The sequence below is a fragment of the Liolophura sinensis genome, chromosome 10 (assembly GCF_032854445.1).
Source record: "Liolophura sinensis isolate JHLJ2023 chromosome 10, CUHK_Ljap_v2, whole genome shotgun sequence".
Classification (NCBI taxonomy): domain Eukaryota; kingdom Metazoa; phylum Mollusca; class Polyplacophora; order Chitonida; family Chitonidae; genus Liolophura; species Liolophura sinensis.
The window spans coordinates 27078777-27099540 of NC_088304.1; the positions used below are offsets into that span (position 1 = coordinate 27078777).

The 20764-nt window shown below is 38.7% G+C and overlaps 2 protein-coding genes across 2 annotated transcripts in view; both read left to right on the forward strand.

Annotated features, from left to right (window-relative positions):
• The window catches only part of LOC135477195 (uncharacterized), a 36253-nt gene extending 32278 nt beyond the window's left edge, over nucleotides 1-3975 (forward strand). The window contains exons 4-6 of the mRNA XM_064757352.1: nucleotides 1801-1923; nucleotides 3012-3142; nucleotides 3549-3975. Of these exons, the coding sequence (XP_064613422.1) occupies nucleotides 1801-1923; nucleotides 3012-3142; nucleotides 3549-3830 (536 nt within the window). The 3' untranslated portion in view covers nucleotides 3831-3975. The remainder of the gene's footprint in view (nucleotides 1-1800; nucleotides 1924-3011; nucleotides 3143-3548) is intronic.
• Nucleotides 3976-13285: 9310 nt separating this feature from the next.
• Nucleotides 13286-17219, forward strand: LOC135477197 (uncharacterized). Its single transcript, XM_064757356.1, has 5 exons — nucleotides 13286-13416; nucleotides 13996-14124; nucleotides 15486-15608; nucleotides 16146-16276; nucleotides 16674-17219. Exons 1-5 carry the CDS (start codon nucleotides 13356-13358, stop codon nucleotides 16953-16955), a joined length of 726 nt encoding a protein of 241 aa, XP_064613426.1. The 5' UTR covers nucleotides 13286-13355; the 3' UTR covers nucleotides 16956-17219.
• The last annotated feature ends 3545 nt before the right edge of the window (nucleotides 17220-20764 follow it).

Genomic DNA, 20764 nt, shown 5'->3' on the forward strand with positions numbered 1-20764 from the left:
TGATGATTTCCGCTATTCTCAAGAATAATTCACTTGTACGTCCTTGGCCAGCATTATGTTGGTAGAAAACGGGGCAGAGCCCGGGAAAACCCACGACCATCCGAAAGTTGCAGGCAGGCCTTCCCACGTTCGACCGGGGGTAAAAGATCTTTTTAATAGATTATAGTTTTGTGGTGGGTATCCATAACAGGCCTTTATAATTCGGGCAAATCTTTTACTCTTCTGTATGAAATGAACAATTTTCAACTTTAATGCTTGAGATCAATGTCATATTTTTATACTTTCAGAATATTTTGAAAATCGGGACAAATGAAACTGGACAAGGATTCGAAGATGAATATGATTTCTACGTTTGTCGTTATTATAATGTATACCATCGCCGAGGCTGCAGGTACATGTATCTTGCTAAGCCTACCCTTGACACACTGGTCCATCACCATGGAGTGCAGATCTCACTGTATGAAAACACGAAAGATGATCCGACCTTGTGGCGCGAGAACGATGTAGTTTGACAGACTATTATGTTGTATTAGAAATATGTTACATTCATGACGATCAGACCACTTATGGTATCCTCTTTTAAAGCCCTGTATAATAATAATGTACAGTAGCAGGATATTTTGCCGCAGAAATTTGATCGTGTCAAAGACGTATTGTGCGACTCGGTGCTCTAGCTCTTTAGTCTAAGGGGGGTTAGCCCGGGGAGATTCCCTAAACTTGATAGTGTTTTGATAAGGCATAACAACAATACATCTGTTCAAACAGGATATAGGCGTGTCATCTCCACCAACCCGGACATATTATTTCTCCTTCAACAACAAGGAAACTTTATTTGTACTTTCCAAACAACAAAACCCCGGATTCGGAAATTGTTTACCTGCATGTGAGTTTTTTGTTAATCGAACAACTACGTGATGTTTGGATCAAATTGTCACGAGTTTCTAAGCCAATATAACAGAATCTTTTCCGCGCTACACTCAGGAACTATTCGCTTACATGACTGAGGTCACGTTTACAGGTGAATTGGCCCGAAACGGTCGTAGTTACGGCTGTACTCCTGCATTGTTCACTCATATGACGACTGACGGGCTTATCAACGGAGTAAAACTCAGCCCTTGGACAAGTGCCCGACAAACCGCCTGACCTAATGTGGCATTAAACTAGTCGCCTCATTGGTCATGCCCGAACTAAAAAACTTTCCACGTAAACAAAAAATTAAACGCAAGAAGCAATTTTTATATTGTTTTCTCGTAGTATTAAATAACGCGTTCACTCAACAATTCGGGTAAGTCTTCAATATCAGTTGAGGCTTCAATTTTCACCTTAACTGTTGATTTTAGGAGACCAAATCAATCAGCACACAAATAAATAATTTCAGGGGCATGTTTCTTAAAATGTCATTTTAACATAAAATTTTTGATTTTTGCATTTAGGAGTCTAGCTCCTTTCATGTTGTTATATGAAGCCACATCATATCTTGATACAGCTCAATTGGTTAGCACGCTATCGCGGGGTAATGATCCAGGAGCATCTCACCAATGCAGTCGCTGTGAATTCAAGCCCACTTCATACTAGCTTCCCCTCCGGCCGTAAGTGGGAAAATCTGCCAGCAACGTGTGTATGTTCGTGGGTTTCCGCCGGGCTTCGCCATGTTTCCTCCCATTACAATTCTGACCGCCGTCGTATAAGTGAAATATTCTTGAGTACGGCGTAAAACACCAACCAAATAAATAAATGAAATATGATGATACACTCTAATTGTGTAATATGACAGTATTCTACCCTTATCTGTCTTTCTAGGTGGCCCCTGTTTAACGTCATCAGAAATGACGGCCCTGGAGAATAAGCTGATAACGTACGAGGCGATCCGATTAACAGCTTATGACCCACAGCCGCAGAGCAGATACGAAGACCTGACCATCTGTAAGTAATCTCTCTTTGTGTTTAATCTCATCATCTGTAAGTTATCTCCCTTTGAGTTTGATCTCACCATCTGTAAGTTATCTTCCATTGTGTTTGATTTTGCCACAGGACAAAGAAAACTGATTTGGATGAGAAAAAGCTGAAAAAGTTTGGCCTACAAAACTTAGTCACCAAATTATATATATATATATATATATATATATATATATATATATATATATATATATATTTGTGTGAACCCGGGCCTTCGTGGCTCAGTCGGTTAGCGCGCTAGCGCAGCGTAATGACCCAGGAGCCTCTCACCAATGCGGTCGCTGTGAGTTCAAGTCCAGCTCATGCTGGCTTCCTCTCCGGCCGTAAGTGGTAAGATCTGCCAGCAACCCGCGGATGGTCGTGGGTTTCCCCCGGTCTGTGCCCGGTTTCCACCCACCATAATGCTTGCCGCCGTCGTATAAGTGAAATATGCTTGAGTACGGCGTAAAACATCAATCAAATAAATAAATAAATACATTTGTGTGTGTGTGTGTACGTGTGTGCATATAAATCTCAAGAACCCGTTTGGTAAACGCTCTCTCAAAAAATGTACATCGCTGTTACATGCAGTCCCATTCTGAGAGTATATGAAAATGAGTTTTTTAATTTGGAGTCAAAGGGTTAAAATGCAGAACGGTACACTGTAATAATAAGCGATGTATTTTTACAGTAAAACTTGCTGACACTTTGAGCTACAATGCGCTGATCTGTAAATGAACAGCTCTCATCTGACTAAAACGGAAAATTACGTGTAGTTCTGCATAAGCAAAGACACACCTAATAACTCCTAGTCGTCATGAGATTGAAGAACTGTTTAGTACATACACCCGCATACATAGTACGGCGTAAAACACCAGTCAAATAAATAAATGCTGCAAGTACTTGCAAGGGTACGTGCAGACCTGCTCTAAATCTGTGTATTATTTACACTATTTGTCTCCCTCGTAAATTAGACCCAAATTTTGTGTATGTAAACAACTCTTTCATATGATGTACTAAAACAAACACAAATGTAATATATTTTAATTAAATGAAATAATGTGATATTTTTGAAGGTGTCGGGTTTAACTTGAAGAGAGGTGGGGCCAGAACCGTTTTCAGATCAGTGCTGCCAGGAGTAGACTTTGATTCGGTTTACAACCGCCGGGCTTCACTCACAAGGAATCAGTGCATGGCACTATCCCGGGTAAGTCAACGGGAAATACAGGCACATCGTGTATGACCTTATGTACAGGTTGTCTTAAACCTTAAGTTTAACACTTCAAAGGTTTAAATTAAGCACACTTTGAAAGTGTTTTATACAAAACATATATATGTAAGTGTGATTTGTACCAGCTGTAAGTGTTATACTAACAGCTGTAAGTGTTATATGTAGGTCCCCTAACAACTGCAATTGACGTGTGCAGCACTTTAGAGCGTGATTACTCTTCAAACTTGTTAAATGTTAAACGTAGGAGTGTACTCTTTTGAATATAGTTCTTTTAAATGTAACACGGAGTTGTGTTTTCTGCGATATGCTACAATACATGTATATTATATGATATTACATATTATTTTGTGTATTCATTTTCCTGTTTGTCGTTTTTCATCAGCATGACCTGACACAAACTTACATCCCGAGGGCTAAAAGAGTTGCCGGAAATCAATTCTGCGGTTTTCCGGAAAATGTGAAGATCGCGATTGTCAACGCCGTCTACCGAGGGGATTTGGCTTATAATCACAGAACCGCTGGTTACATCAGGGCCGGTAACTGGTGTGCCGTGGCAGACGAATACCTGGACAATTATCAGTACAGAAATTGTCGGCGGCTGGGTATCCCAGGGGTGTGTACCCGGTTGGACTGGAACGCAGCACAATTCAGGACAATGTGCTAAATGTATTGTCAAATTCAAATCCATTTAATATGAATATGTCATTCAAAAACGTAAAATCCTGTCACCTTATTCTCTTTTACGTCTTTTTGATGAACCGTGTCAAGTTTATACGATTCAGTGCATTTGTGCTGCCTGTAACAGACATGCTTTTTATAAAAGACCTTGTTGTCTTTCCAGGTTTACGTGGATCCAAACATTCAGTTTTATAATACTTTTTACCTCGGAGCATAAGATAAGAAAATAAACGAATTCATGCATGACAAACATTTGCGTTGCGTTTTCTTACATTGTTATATCTTTCCATTAAACACGTTCTGGCTTTCTTGTCTCTGTCAGTAACTTCATGGAAAAACTGATGCAAGGATTCGGATGAAAGTTTGTGGGCATATTGAATCTTGTCTAAAAGGTCAGTTCTTTACGTTGTGTTGGTGCTTGATTTTCAGATTTAGACCCAGGAATGTTTTTCAGCCATTCTTCACCATTAACGCACAGAAGAGAGTAACTGTGCATTCATCCATAATCTGAGAAATTGTAGTTTCACCGTAATGTGGTTTTACGTTCTGGGAATATGGCCGTTATTGTCAATTTTCTTTAACTTTGTGCTTATATCGTGCTGTGTGTAAAACATTTGTAGCCGCTGCCAAAATTACTTTAAATATTGTGCTAGCAGGTCATTCAAAAGAAAAGTGATAGACAACGTGCCTCATGCAACACTGTATTCAAGAAAACGTCTTATTTGAAATTCCAATTATTTATTTATTGATTTGATTGGTGTTTTACGCCGTACTCAAGAATATTTCACTTATATGACGGCGGCCGGCATTATGGTGGGTGGGATCCGGACAGAGCCCGGGGGAAACCCACGACCATCCGCAGGCTGCTAACAGACTTTCCCACGTGGTGCCTGAGAGGAACCCGGCATTTGAGATTCGAATAACGGATAAAGCATGTTGGCACGTTATTAATGAATCAAATAACTAAATTCTTTTCAATGGGCAAAAGAGCAATGCATCCAGCTTTATTCCTATCCATTTCCTACATACATCCACTGTGCCTTATGCATCCCTTCATGGCACCCTATCAAGAGTTTTGGGAATTTCTGATAATACTAATTTTTCAAAATTTGGTAATATCTTCAGTTAAAAGATTTTAGGTAATATATTCAGTGATATATACTACGGACCTTTCAAAAACCCAAAACTAGGCTCCGGAGGGCTGTACCTTTATTTGTTTAATTGGTGTTTTACGCCGTTCTTAGGAATATTTCACTTATACGACAAAGCATTATGATGGGAAGAAAACGGGCTTAATCAGGGGGAACCTACGGCCATTCACAGACTGCCGCCAGACCTTTCCACGTGCGAGCGCAGAAGAACGCTGTACCTTCTCATGTACACCTGTATATGAGAATGGAAAGAGATCTACTCAATATTTCAGTCCAACCTATTGTCTGAACACTTTTTTCAGGTATATCTTTATTAATTTTGATTTATGTTGTGCGTTTTTAACTGTGTCGTCCACTCATGGCCACCAAGGCCCCTGTGTAAGTCTGGGATTAAACCTCACTTGGTGTATTCTACCAACTGAAAAGACAAGCTGCCTAACCTATTAGCCATTCTTCTCTCCCCGTATACGGGTAATAACATACATGTATATATACGCTTATCGGTGAGAAACATTTAAACATTTATTTGATTTAGAGGAGTTGTATATGATGGAAAATATTTATGTGATTTGTCTTTTACGGCGTACTCGAGAATATTTCACTTATACCACGGCAGCCAACATTAAGGTAATGAAAAATATAACCAGTAGGTCTACACTGGTTATATCTGGGTTCAAATTCTGATCTACCCCAATACATAATTATTGACATTCATAGTCAAAACTAGTCCTTTCTAAAATTTCGAAAACGTATTTTCCTTAAGCCAAGATGGCAGACAAAGAAATTATTGTAAAATAATATATAGCCATTAAAATTCTATAGTTGGGAGACGATAGCTTTTCCTTCAGACTAACATCCTAATGGGTGGAATATTTTTTCAAAAAACTTTTATAGAATATAGAAAATTACTAATTTACAAATGTACTAATCCACCATGAATAATTCTTCCGTGATGGTACACAATTTCCATTAATAACTGAAATCTACTTAGTATTTCACGTACACTTCAGCTTCATGAATGCAAACCCAAGGCATTTGCCTTCATTGTGATATAATGTGCAACACTGACATTTCAGTGTCTTTTCTCAATTTTAAATTTTTTTACTGGGCATAATAGTCTGCTGATAGAATGTGCTAGAGTTTACAATATAATAAAACATCACACCATATATTTGCGGATAGTTTGTTGGTAGTAGCTTGTATGTTTTTTTCTCAGTTTTGATGCCCCGCGTGTAAACTAATGTCTTTCTCAATTAGATAATTAGTTTAGTTCGATTATAATAAATGATGGTAGATATGCCTTCCACGGAAGAAGAGGAACATTTCCATGTATAACATTTCTATTTTGACACAGTTACATGTGTGAACAGAAACAATTAGTTGTTGTTGTATGCCTACCTAACCTTGGCCTTAGACACCACCAAAACTGTGGCCAACTCTCTCCAAGTGGTCAAACAATAGGTAAATAATTAAAACACGCACCCTAGGCAACACTGAAAGCAAAGATAGCAAAGATATATACATTTATGTGTGTATGTGTGTAGTGCTGCCAATATGCAAACTAAAGCTGTAAAACTGTTCGAGTAGCCTAATGACATGGCCCTCATAGCAGAATTATGCCATCTGCACAGTTGATGAGTCTTCATTGAAGTGTTACGAGATTGGTTGGCTTAGAGTCAGTGGTGTTACTAGTGCACATATAAAAGCGCCCGTCTCTAAATGGTAGAGAAATGGTAGAGAAAGCTTTGTGCAACCCAGTCGTATATACAGTTTCGTGGTTGGAACTTTGGTGAAGTTGAGGATATTTTCATGAAAATTTGTGCATATTCAGAAAGACAAAACGGTGTACGTATTCAATAACACTGGAAGGAAACAGGCATTCCCAATTCGAGTGTAAGTTAGACTGTAAATTGTAGTAAAAGTTATTTGAATTGTGTACTGGTACAAGTGTACTTTGGATGCATGCAGTTTTCGTAAATAAACCTTAGCTAACGCATTTTTGTTGGGTAGGATGAAATAACATTGGCGAAGAAGTCTCCCAGATTACAGCATCCCAAGATAGATGCGTGACAGGAACTTCAAAGCCAGAACGACGCAAATGGAACTTTTTGCTGGAGACAGTCAAGTCTTTTCGAACCTTTTCTTTTGCCAAGGTTAGGCAACTCTACGTAGATAACTTTAAATAACTATAGATAACTATACAGGGTAGATAACTCTACGTTGCCTATGGGTGCCCACTGCATTCGATATAACAGAGAGGAAGCAGTCAGTATTGTCTCCTTATGAAAAGCCAGAACTTTAAATTCGGGTTCAGTTAACCGGCCATATGTTGATCTACGGCGTGACATACTCGGGATCTATATCCGCTACTGATAATACAGTGTGTTTATTCTCTGAATTTAATCACGTAATATTCGTCCATTTATCTGATCTCACTTCTGAGAAAACTCCTAAATGAATGAAACAGTACTATTTTTTCATTTATTTGACTGGTGTGTTAAAGGATGTTTTACTTATACGACGGCGGCCAGCATTATGTCGGGAGGAAACCGGACAGAGTCCGGGAGAAACCCACGACCATTCGCTGGTTGCTGGTAGAATTTCTGCATGAGTATTAGTATTTATGAAATACTATATCATATATAACGGGTAAAAGCAGCGCAGCAACGGCAGTGAGAAATAATTTGTAAACATATCCAATTCAAGGTAAAAATATAGGTATTTGGATTCAGCGTTACTCAACTTATACACTCCCCATGCCAATGTACTGAACAAGGAATGCTTATACAGCTTCTCTCCCTTGGTAAACGTTTGTAATCATCAGTAATGTGACTCGGAGGTTGTCAGTGATTTTCAAAAAGCCAATCGAGAATGAAAGTGAAAGCTGCAGTAAACAATTGCTAAAACTCTAAAAATATAATAATAGACAGTGTTGCATGCCCTAATAATGAGAATTAAGAATTAAACTGTTAACATTTTCTAAAGGCTAAAATGTAAAATATGCTAAATGGCGTAATATGCGGAATACAACATGTTGAAATGTTACGCAAAGAAGTGTTAATTTCTAACACATTAGAATCTAATCTTAGGATTGTTGTAATTCGACCACCACTTCAAAACTGTTGAATTTAACATTGTTTATGTCATAAATAATATTTCACTTTTTAGCGTGTAGGTTTGATCTCGTTTTGTCCCATTTTTTTCTCGGGGGGCGGAGGCGGGGAAATTTACTTATTTACATGTGTAAAAGTCAGAGGTTATTGTTTTATGGAACGTAGGTAAAGTTTCGTCACCGACGATCCACCGGGAATAGTGTAAATGTTTCGACTACAGGGACAGTGAATCTTAATTGGCTCCCTTCTTCCTGACATGGGCTCAGACGACTGACCGAATTAATTTGTTGTCGATTTGAATAAATGTATTGATATATTTGAAATACTTTTTAGTGCTTTAGATGACAGACGGAATATTTAGAGGCTACATTGTGGCCGAAGTCATAACCCGAATCTCTCTCCGACTCACAAGTCGCAGTGTCTGTGGGTACATGGACAAAAAAAACTTCCGTTTGTCAGTAGGGAATGTAATTTTGTGTATTTTAGAGTATAACGTCTTTTTTTGCTCCCAGGCGTCCATTTTTGGTGTACAGGGGCATGCTTGGTGTTAAATTGCTGGAACTTGTCTAAACTTTGAGAAGGTATGCGCTATATTGATGAAAGTTTGACATTGTTGCCAGGAGGAAACAAGGAGTGAGGTCGTGATGAGGCTGCGAGTGACGTCCATTTGGGTTTTCTGGGAACTACTCCCAGCTGCCGGCATAGAAAGGTCCAGATTTTGACGGTCAACGTATGTCAACATTTCTCACAGGCTGGGCCAGGCATGCACCAAAGCTTATTGGCCACGGAATGTTTGGGACTGAGTAACAGCGCTAAACATTAACATTGTCGCTTATGAAAAATTAACGGAGGTCTGTGGCCACATTCGAGATCGCTAGCCTGTGAGAACATGGGGTGGGTGTGACCTAATCCACCATACAGAGCCAAGAGCAAACATTCGGGTACAGCTGGTTGAGGAATTACAAGGCTATGTCACGGTAACCCAGAAAATAGTGTACATTACTGAATTCGAAAGGGAGGCGCATTAGAATTTATGAATCATAAACTGGAAGAGAGGTTGTGACCCGCTGGACCTTTCTGTTACAATTCTGTCGCTGACGCTGTTACCTTACAATTTTATTTCACAGATTACCAAGCAAGCTATACAAGCATACAAATAGAGGACTTTTAAATCAAATTCATTTAAAAGTAACTTGTCTTTTGAAAGTAACAACTCTTTTCTTCAGGAATTTCTATAAAACTCAGCGCCTCAATTTTCTACTCTAAATAACTTTTTGTGAAACATTTTGATACGCACGTGTTATAAGAAATGGGGGCCTCCGTTGGTCAGTTGGTTAGGGCGATAGCGGAGCGTAATGACCCAAGAGCCTCTCACCAATGCGGTCGCTGTTAGTTCAAGTCCAGATCATGCTGACTTCCTCTCCGGCCGCACGTGAGAATGTCTGCCATTAACCTATGGCATGGTATGCTCGTGGGTTTCCCTCGGGTTCTACCCGGTTTCCACCCATCAAATTGCTGGCCGCCTTATAACTGAAATATTTTTGAGTACGGCATAAAACACCAATCAAATAAATAAAAAATAAATATAAGAATTGTAATCAAAATAAATGCCTATTATGTCTGACGGGTTTATCGATAAATACAGATAAAAGCAACAAGAGTTCGAACTCCAAACTTTTCAGTTAAATCCCTCTTAAATGGTGACTACTATTTAACTGGGGAATTACCTATTCACTTATCCCTGTTCCTTCATGTTACAAGTCAAAAAAAGTTTACCATTAATAAAAAACCTAACACTTCAGCACAGAGTGCGCTATTAGGTCTGTTCAGCGTTTAATCAGTTCCCCTTTCCTTTCATTTAGTGGGAGGACGAAAACAATATTTACCTATTTAATTGGTCTTTAATATTGACGATGGAGGTAAGCTTTAAGGGTGGAAGAAACTGGTGCTCATGGAGAAAATTGTAGCCCATTCCAGTATCCAGGGGAAACTATTTGACGTAAGGCCGCAGTGAAATCAGTGATGGCTGGCTTGGAGTCTGTTACCGAATCAAACGCTCGAATTAGGCGAGAACAACTTTTTACCCGATCGACAGAAGCAAATACACATATTTCACGAGTAAATCATTTGGTCAGGATTCAAGCTCATAAGTTAAGCAAAACCAAGCAGAAAGAAACGCCATTTAGCTCTCTTTCTTTGTGTGAGAGTTTTTCAAATATGAAACTCTTGTTAGCCTTACAATTTAAGCTTTAACATATTTATGTGCAGTGCCCCAAACATTCAACCATAATGACATCATTTGTGGTTAAACCAATTATACAAACTCATGTGTAAATGCCTGTGGTGCAAAGTTCTTCACCCACACCTGTTGTTCTTTTCCTGTAACAACACAAAGCAGTATAAATTTGCGAGGCTCTTCCCTACAGCCTCAGAGGAGTCATGCAGAGGGAGAAAGCCAACATTGGTGACGGATAGGTGATCTTGGTGCTGGAGAAATATTTTACTAGGAAACCACTTAGGTAAGTGTTGAAGCAAAGTTAGACAGACATAAATTAGATAGGACCCCTTGCAACTAGAGGAGCAAATCGTCCCGCGTTGCTAAAACAGTGAGGTGTAATTTTTTTATGCAGAAAAAAAAGAAGCAAAAGTTGAATATGAAGTCCAATTACTGAAGAACAAAAGTGTGAAAAACTGAAGTTATGAGATGGATACTTTTTCGATCGGTGGAGGGTGGGGTGGTGTGGGGGGTTATGATGGGTGTAATTTGAGCCACACAAGAAATTCTTTTTTATATATATCTTTATACTGTCAAGCATATCGTGCAATTACATTGAGAAGGCGGCCACCTGTGTATCAGTTTAGCATGGTAATAAATGTCTATAAAAGACATCATATATTCAAGGTAAATAATTCGTTAGACAAAACTTGTTTCAAAGACCAACATTAGACTGAAACGGATATAATCCTATGTATTTAACGGTATACAGTGGGCTGATGGTTACCAACGAATGTTTTAGCTTGGCCTATTTCATCGGCTACACCTGTTACATGATAACTTCAACAGTATACCGGGGAAGCCATCGCGTCACTTCAAAGATCACCTGTCACTGTGAGCAGGCTGGGAATCTGCGTAAGCGACAGGGGCTTTCCCACGATTTCCCACCTACCTGCAAGGTATCCTTTATCTATTTCTTCAGTCAGTTATTTATGCTTTTGGTGTTTTATCTTGTACAAAATTGCAGTCAGGCTTGTGTGCGAAGGAAATAAACACACTTCTCTTTATGTACTGCTGATTGACTGAGACGGCCTACCGAAGGCAAGCCCTGCCCGAGCCATTATACTGATACGGGTCAACGAGTCGTTACAATTTCCTCTCTTAAAGTTAAAGGTGTGAGACGACCCAGGATTCATCCTGGATCTACCGCTCCCGAAGGGGTCGCTCCACTGACTGTGCTATCCGGGTCGGTTAAATTTGGGAAGAAGAGGTCGTCGAGTACCATCACAGAGTTTCTGTATGGATAACAGCTTCCGTTTTATTTCCAAGCAACGTTTCGATGAACATTCTAATATCGTTGTTAAGCGTATACATGAAACGTTGCAAAGAAAAGAATCTAAAGTTCTCTCAACTTCTAAATGCCTCGTATGTGAATAAGAAGGCGGTTGAACCGCTGAAGACAGTTTGCGTTATAATTAAAGGTTTCTTTGTACAGAATGCGTTATAATTAAAGGTTTCCTTGCACAGAATGCATTATAATTAAAGGTTTCCTTGCACTGAATTAGAAGACCTACCCAAAGTTTATTTACAAGAAAAAATAACCAAAGGACTAGAATTAGTGCCTAGCATCGACAAACTAACGTCCTGATGAACCTTGTATTTGATTGATTCACAAAGAACAAAATAGTCTATATACTCAGGTGGATAATTAAGTATAATACAGTTCAGCTTTTTTAGAAGTTTCTAAACAATTCGCATGGCGCATGTTGACAGAGGAATTTAAACACCAAACAGATCCCAGATCCGAATCTCGCACAAGCTCAGATTAGCTTAGTACATAAAGCATTTATGGCCGCGCACTGCCATATACAGCCAAAGATCGTGACTTTGTCTTGGTTACACCATTCAGACAGTATAGATTCCATGTTTTGTAAAGTTCAAATGGAAACATGCATCACTTTCTGTTCAAAGGCACATCCAAAAATTTAAACAAACTACAAGAATGTTTACTTTTTTAACATTTATTTATTTATTTGACTGATGATTTCCGCTATTCTCAAGAATAATTCACTTGTACGTCCTTGGCCAGCATTATGTTGGTAGAAAACGGAGCAGAGCACGGGAAAACCCACGACCATCCGAAAGTTGCAGGCAGGCCTTCCCACGTTCGACCAGGGGTAAAAGATTTTTTTTAATAGGTTATAATTTTGTGGTGGGTATCCATAACAGGCCTTTATAATTCGGGTAAATCTTTTACTCTGCTGTATGAAATGAACAATTTTTCAACTTTAATGCTTGAGATCAATGTCACATTTTTATACTTTCAGAATATTTTGAAAATCGGGACAAATGAAACTGGACAAGGATTCGAAGATGAATATGATTTCTACGTTTGTCGTTACTATAATGTATACCATCGCCGAGGCCATAGGTACATGTATCTTGCTAGGCCTACCCTTGACACACTGTGCAGATCTCACAGTATGAAAACACGAAAGATGACCCAACCTTGTGGCGCAAGAACGATATAGTTTGACAGACTGTTATGTTGTATTAGAAATATGTTACATTCATGACTATCAGACCACTTATGGCAACCTCTTTTAAAGCCCTGTATAATAATAATGTACAGTAGCAGGATATTTTGCCGCAGAAATTTGATCGTGTCAAAGACGTATTGTGCGACTCGGTGCTCTAGCTCTTTGGTCTAAAGTGGGGTTAGCCGGGGAGATTCCCTAAACCTGATACTGTTTAGATAAGGCATAACATCAATAAATCTGTTCAAACAGGACATAGGCGTGTCATCTCCACCAACCCGGACATATCATTTCTCCTACAACAACAAGGAAACTATATGTACTTTCCAAACAACAAAACCCCGGATTCGGAAATTGTTTACCTGCATGTGAGTTTTTTGTTAATCGAACAACCACGTGATGTTTGGATCAAATTGTCACGAGTTTCTAAAGCCAATATAAGAGAATCTGGCCAGTGTTTCGAATCACTGAAGTTATCGAAGCCTGGGCTGAACCATGGGAGCTGTAATAGTGTCCATTTTCATTATTGGCATTTGTTTTGCCGCACAGACTCTGGGCAAGTTTTTCACAAATATTGCATATAGATTTATAGTTTTTCATATATGTTGCATATAGATTTGTAGTTTTTCATATATGTTGCATATATATATTTGTAGTTTTTGATAAATATTGCATACATGTGGCATATAGATTTAGAGCTTTTCGGATATGTATTGATGAAATTATGTGCCCTAATTTAAACAGAGGCGTTTTAACCGAAGCAGTTATATAGAGACGTGGTCCCTTTATATAATGTCAGTGGGTAATACGCTGGTGCTTCATCACTGATGCGATCGCTGTGAGTTCAAGTCCATCTCACACTGGCTTCCTCTCCGGTCATACGTGGGAAAGTCTTGCAGAAATCTTGAGAATGTCGAGGATTTCCCGCTGGCTCTGCCCAGTTTTCTCCCACCATAATGTTGTCCGCCGTTGTATAAGTATAACCCCAGTCAAGTAAGTAAATACATGTCGTGAAGCTCTTCCTTTCCAAACATCTGAATGTTCCAGCTCGGGTTTTACCCTCTATCCTGTAATGATTAATATGGATTTGTATTTTACTTTGCTTAATTTTTGTTTATCATTTATTCGATTTCAGGTGATTCCAGGTGTAAAGCTATTGGTGGGAACTGCAAGTATTATTTAAGTTCATGTCCGGGAGGGGTGAGGAGTGGATTGTGTAATGGACCCAGGACCAGGCGATGTTGCCTACCTGCTGCTTCTAGGGGTTTGTAAAGTGCAGCATGTCAGCGTTAAATTCAACACTTGATTTTGATTACTCGGCGCAATTGCCCAGGAACCTCCCACCAATACGGTCAGTGTGAGTTCAAGCCCAGCTTGCGTTGGCTTCCTCTCTGGCCTTACGTGGGTCTGGCAGAAACTTGCGGATGTTGGTTTCCTTCCACCATGCTGCTCAACAATGTGGTACAAGTGAAATTTTCTTTGGTACGACGTTAACAGCAATCCAATAAATGCTAAATAAATAAATACCATGCTTGAAAAACCTGATAAGAGGGTGGAGTGGTTTCGTCTGGGTTCAGTCCGGGTTCTGTTCTTATTCTGTCCGAGTTTTCTCCGGGCTTTGTCCGGTATCCTCTACCCATTAATATGACTGCTGTATCAATTGCTACGTATGTTAAATACGGCGTAAACTTTTATCCAAATAAATAGGAAGAAGTTTTTTAGTAACACCTTGCAGTATCTTCTTTATTTATTGGACTATTTTTCCGCGCTACACTCAGGAACTATTCGCTTACATGGCTGAGGTCACGTTTACAGGTGAATTGGCCCGAAACGGTCGTAGTTAAGGCTGTACTCCTGCATTGTTCACTCATATGACGACTGACGGGTTTATCAATGTAGTAAAACTTAGCCCTTGGACAAGTGCCCGACAAACCGCCTGACCTAATGTGGCATTAAACTAGTCGCCTCATTGGTCATGCCCGAACTAAAAAACTATCCAAGTAAGCCTTAATACTCAACAAAAAAATAAACGCAAGAAGCAATTTTTATATTGTTTTCTCGCAGTATTAAATAACGCGTTAACTCAACAATTCGGATAAGTCTTCATTATCAGTCTAAGCTTCAATTTTCACCTTAACTGGGCTTGTTGATTTTAGGAGACCAAATCAATCAGCATAAAAATAAATAATTTCAGGGGCATGTTTCTTAAAATGTCATTTTAACATAACAGTTTTAATTTTTGCATTGATATTTTTGTTGAGTCTAGCTCCTTTCATGTTGTTATGTAGAGCCACATCATATCGTGATACTGCTCAGTTGGTTAGCACGCTATCGCGGGGTAATGATCCAAGAGCCTCTCACCAATGTGGTCGCTGTGAGTTCAAGCCCAGTTCATGCTAGCTTCCCCTCCGGCCGTAAGTGGGAAAATCTGCCAGCAACGTGTGTATGTTCGTGGGTTTCCGCCGGGCTTCGCCATGTTTCTTCCCATTACAATTCTGGCCGCCGTCGTATAAGTGAAATATTCTTGAGTACGGCGTAAAACACCAACTAAATAAATAAATGAAATATCATGATACACTCTAATTGTGTAATATGACAGTATTCTACCCTTATCTGTCTTTGTAGGTGGTCCCTGTTTTACGTCATCAGAAATGACGGCCCTGGAGAATAAGTTGATAACATACGAGGCGATCCGATTAACAGCTTATGACGCACAGCCGAAGAGCAAGTACGAAGACCTAACCATCTGTAAGTTCTTTGTCTTTGTGTTTAATTTCACCATCTGTAAGTTATCTCCCTTTGAGTTTGATCTCGCTTAAGGACAAAAAAAGCTGCTTTGTTTGATAAAAGGTGAAAAAGTTTGGCCTATAACACTTAGTCAACAAATTATAAATTTGATAATTATATATAAATAATCAGTGTATATATATATATATATATGTATATATATATATATATATATATATATATATATATATATATATATATATATATATATATATATATATATATATATATATATATATATATATTTATATATATAATGCTGGCTGCCGCTAAATATGCTTGAGTACGGCGTAAAACACCAGTCAAATAAATAAATGCAGCAAGTACTTGCAAGGGTACGTGCAGACCTGCTCTAAATCTGTGTATTATTTACTCTATTTGTCTCCCTCGTAAATTAGACCCAAATTTGGTGTATGTAAACAACTCTTTCATATGATGTACTAAAACCAACACAAATTTAATATATTTTAATTAAATGCAATAATGTGATATTTGAAGGTGTCGGGTTTAACTTGAAGAGAGGTGGGGCCAGAACCGTTTTCAGATCAGTGCTGCCAGGAGTAAACTTTGATTCGGTTTACAACCGCCGGGCTTCACTCACCAGGAATCAGTGCATGGCACTATTCCGGGTAAGTCAACGGGAAATACAGGCACATCCTTCATGACCTTATGTACCGGTTGTCTTAAAACTTAAGTGTAACACTTCAAAGGGTTGAAAGTAAGCACACTTTGAAAGTGTTTTATACAACACATATATTTAAGTGTGATTTGTAAGAGCTGTAAGTGTTATACGTAACAGCTGTAAGTGTTATATGTAACAACTGCAATTGACGTGTACAGCACATTGAAGCGTGGTTACTCCTAAACCTTGTTAAATGTTAAACGTAGGAGTGTACTCTTTTGAATATAGTACTTTCAAATATAACACGGTGTTGTGTTTTCTGCGATATGCTACAATACATGTATATTGTATGATATTACATATTATTTTGTGTATTCATTTTCCTGTTTGTCGTTTTTCTTTAGTATGACCTGACCCAAACTTACATCCCGAGGGCTAAAAGAGTTGCCGGACGTCACTTCTGCGGTTTTCCGGAAAATGTGAAGATCGCGATTGTCAACGCCGTCTACCGAGGGGATCTGGCTTACAAACACAGAACCGCATGTTACATCAGGGCCGGTAAATGGTGTGCCGTGGCAGACGAATACCTGAACAATTATCAGTACAGAAATTGTCGGCGACTGGGTATCCCAGGGGTGTGTACCAGGATGAACTGGAACGCTGCACAATTCAGGACAATGTGCTGAATGCATTGTGAAATTCAAATCCATTTAATATGAATATGTCATTCAAAAAAGTAAAATCCCGTAACCTTATTCTCTTTTACGTCTTTTTGATGGACCATGTCAAGTATATACGATTCGGTGCATTTGTGCTGCCTGTAACAGACATGCTTTTTATAAAAGACCTTGTTGTCTTTCCAGGTTTACGTGGATCCAAACATTCAGTTTTATAATACTTTTTACCTCGGAGCATAAGATAAGAAAATAAACGAATTTATGCATGACAAACATTTGCATTGCGTTTTCTTACATTGTTATGTCTTTCCATCAAATACGTTCTGACTTTCTTGTCTCTGTCCGTAACTTCATGGAAAAACTGATGCAAGGATTCGGATGAAAGTTTGTGGGCATATTGAATCTTATCTAAAAGGTCAGTTCTTTACGTTGTGTTAGTGCTTGATATTCAGATTTAGACACAGGAATGTTTTTCAGCCATTCTTCATCATTAACGCACAGAAGAGAGTAACTGTGCATTCATCCATAATATGAGAAATTGTAGTTTCACCGTGGTGTGGTTTTACGTTCTGGGAATATGGCCGTTATTGTCAATTTTCTTTAACTTTGTGCTTATATTGAGCTGTGTGTAAAACATTTGTAGCCGCTGCCAAAATGACCTTAAATATTGTGCTAGCGCGTCATTCAAAAGAAAAGTGATAGACAACGTGCCCCATGTAACAATGTATTCAAGAAAACGTCTTATTTGAAATTCCAATTATTTATTTATTGATTTGATTGGTGTTTTACGCCGTACTCAAGAATATTTCACTTATACGACGGCGGCCGGCATTATGGTGAGTGGGATCCGGGCCGAGCCCGGGGGAAACCCACGACCATCCGCAGGTTGCTAACAGACTTTACCACGTGGTGCCGGATAGGAACCCGGCATTTGAGATTCGAATAACGGATAAAGCATGTTGGCACGTTATTAATGAATCAAATAACTAAATTCTCTTCAATGGGCAAAAGATCAATGCACCCAGCTTTATTCCTATCAATTTACTACATACATCCACTGTGCCTTATGCATCCCTTCATGGCACCCTATCAAGAGTTTTGGGAATTTCTGATAATACTAATTTTTCAAAATTGTGTAATATCTTCAGTTAAACGAGCTTAGGTAATATATTCAGTGAAATATTCTACGGACCTTTCAAAAACCCAAAACTAGGCTCCGGAGGGCTGTACCTTTATTTGTTTAATTGGTGTTTTACGCCGTTCTAAGGAATATTTCACTTATACGACAAATCATTATGATGGGAAGAAAACGGGCTTAATCAGGTGGAACTCACGACCATTCACAGACTGCCGCCAGACCTTTCCACGTGCGACCGCAGAAGAACGCTGTACCTTCTCATATACACCTGTATTTGAGAATGGAAAGAGATCTACTCAATATTTCAGTCCAACCTATTGTCTGAACACTTTTTTCAGGTATATCTTTATTAATTTTGATTTATGTTGTGCGTTTTTAACTGTGTCGGCCACTCATGGCCACCAAGGCCCCTGTGTAAGTCTGGGATTAAACCTCACTTGGTGTATTCTACCAACTGAAAAGACAAGCGGCCTAACCTATTAGCCATTCTTCTCTCCCCGTATACGGGTAATAACATACATGTATATATACGATTATCGGTGAGAAACATTTGAACATTTATTTGATTTAGAGGAGTTGTATATGATACAAAATATTTATGTGATTTGTCTTTTACGGCGTACTCGAGAATATTTCACTTATACCACGGCAGCCAACATTAAGGTGTTGAAATATAATCAGTAGGTCTACACCCTGAAATTCTGATCTACCCTAATACATAATTATTGACATTCATAGTCAAAACTAGTCCTTTCTAAAATTTCGAAAACGTATTTTCCTTAAGCCAAGATGGCAGACAAAGAAATTATTGTAAAATAATATATAGCCATTAAAATTCTATAGTTGGGAGACGATAGCTTTTCCTTCAGCCTAACATCCTAATGGGTGGAATATTTTTTCAAAAAAACTTTTATAGAATATAGAAAATTACTAATTTACAAATGTACTAATCCACCATGAATAATTCTTCCGTGATGGTACACAATTTCCATTAATAACTAAAATCTACTTAGTATTTCACATACACTTCAGCTTCATGAATGCAAACCCAAGGCATTTGCCTTCATTGTGATATTCAAAAACCTTTCCAATGTGCAACACTGACATTTCAGTGTCTTTTCTCAATTTTAAATACTTTTACTGGGCATAATAGTCTGCTGATAGAATGTGCTAGAGTTTACAATATAATAAAACATCACACCATATATTTGCTGATAGTTTGTAGGTAGTAGCGTGTATATTTTTTTCCCTCAGTTTTGATGCCGCGCGTGTAAACTAATGTCTTTCTCAATTAGATAATTAGTTTATTGCGATTATAATAAATGATGGTAGATATGTCTTCCACGGAAGAAGAGGAACATTTCTATGTATAACATTTCTATTCTGACACAGTTACATGTGTGAACAGAAACAATTAGCTGTTGTTGTAGGCCTACCTAACCTTGGCCTTAGACACCACCAAAACTGTGGCCAACTCTCTCCAAGTGGTCAAACAATAGGTAAATAATTAAAACACGCACCCTAGGCAACACTAAAAGCAAAGATAGCAAAGATATATACATTTATGTGTGTATGTGTGTAGTGCTGCCAATATGCAAACTGAAGCTGTAAAACTGTTCAAGTAGCCTAATGACATGGCCCTCATAGCAGAATTATGCCATCTGCACAGTTGATGAGTCTTCCCTTGAAGTGTTACGAGATTGGTTGGCTTAGGGTCAGTGGTGTTACTAGTGCACATATAAAAGCGCCCGTCTCTAAATGGTAGAGAAATGGTAGAGAAAGCTTTGTGCAACCCAGTCGTATATACTGCTTCGTGGTTGGAACTTTGGTGAAGGTGAGAATATTTTCATGAAAATTTTTGCATATTCAGAAAGACAAAACGGTGTACGTATTCAATAACACTGGAAGGAAACAGGCATTCCCAATTCGAGTGTAAGTTAGACTGTAAATTGTAGTAAAAGTTATTTGAATTGTGTACTGGTACAAGTGTAATTTGGATGCATGGAGTTTTCGTAAATAAACCTTAGCTAACGCATTTTTGTTGGGTAGGATTAAATAACATTGGCGAAGAAGTCTCCCAGATTACAGCATCCCAAGATAGATGCGTGACAGGAACTTCAAAGCCAGAACGACGCAAATGGAACTTTTTGCTGGAGACAGTCAAGTCTTTTCGAACCTTTTCTTTTGCCAAGGTTATACACAGGGTAGATAACTCTACAGGGAAAAGGCACGTTGCCTATGGATGCTCACTGCATTCGATATAACAGAGAGGAAGCAGTCAGTATTGTCTCCTTATGAAAAGCCAGAACTTTAAATTCGGGTTCAGTTAACCGGCCATATGTTGATCTACGGCGTGACGTACTCGGGATCTATATCCGCTATTGATACTACAGTTTGTTTATTCTCTGAATTTAATCACGTAATATTCGACCATTTATCTGATCTCACTTCTGAGAAAACTCCTAAATGAATGAAACAGTACTATTTTTTCATTTATTTGACTGGTGTGTTAAAGGATGTTTTACTTATACGACGGCGGCCAGCATTATGGCGGGAGGAAACCGGACAGAGTCCGGGTGAAACCCACGACCATTCGCTGGTTGCTGGTAGAATTTCTGCATGAGTATTAGTATTTATGAAATATGAAATACTATATCATATATAGCGGGTAAAAGCAGCG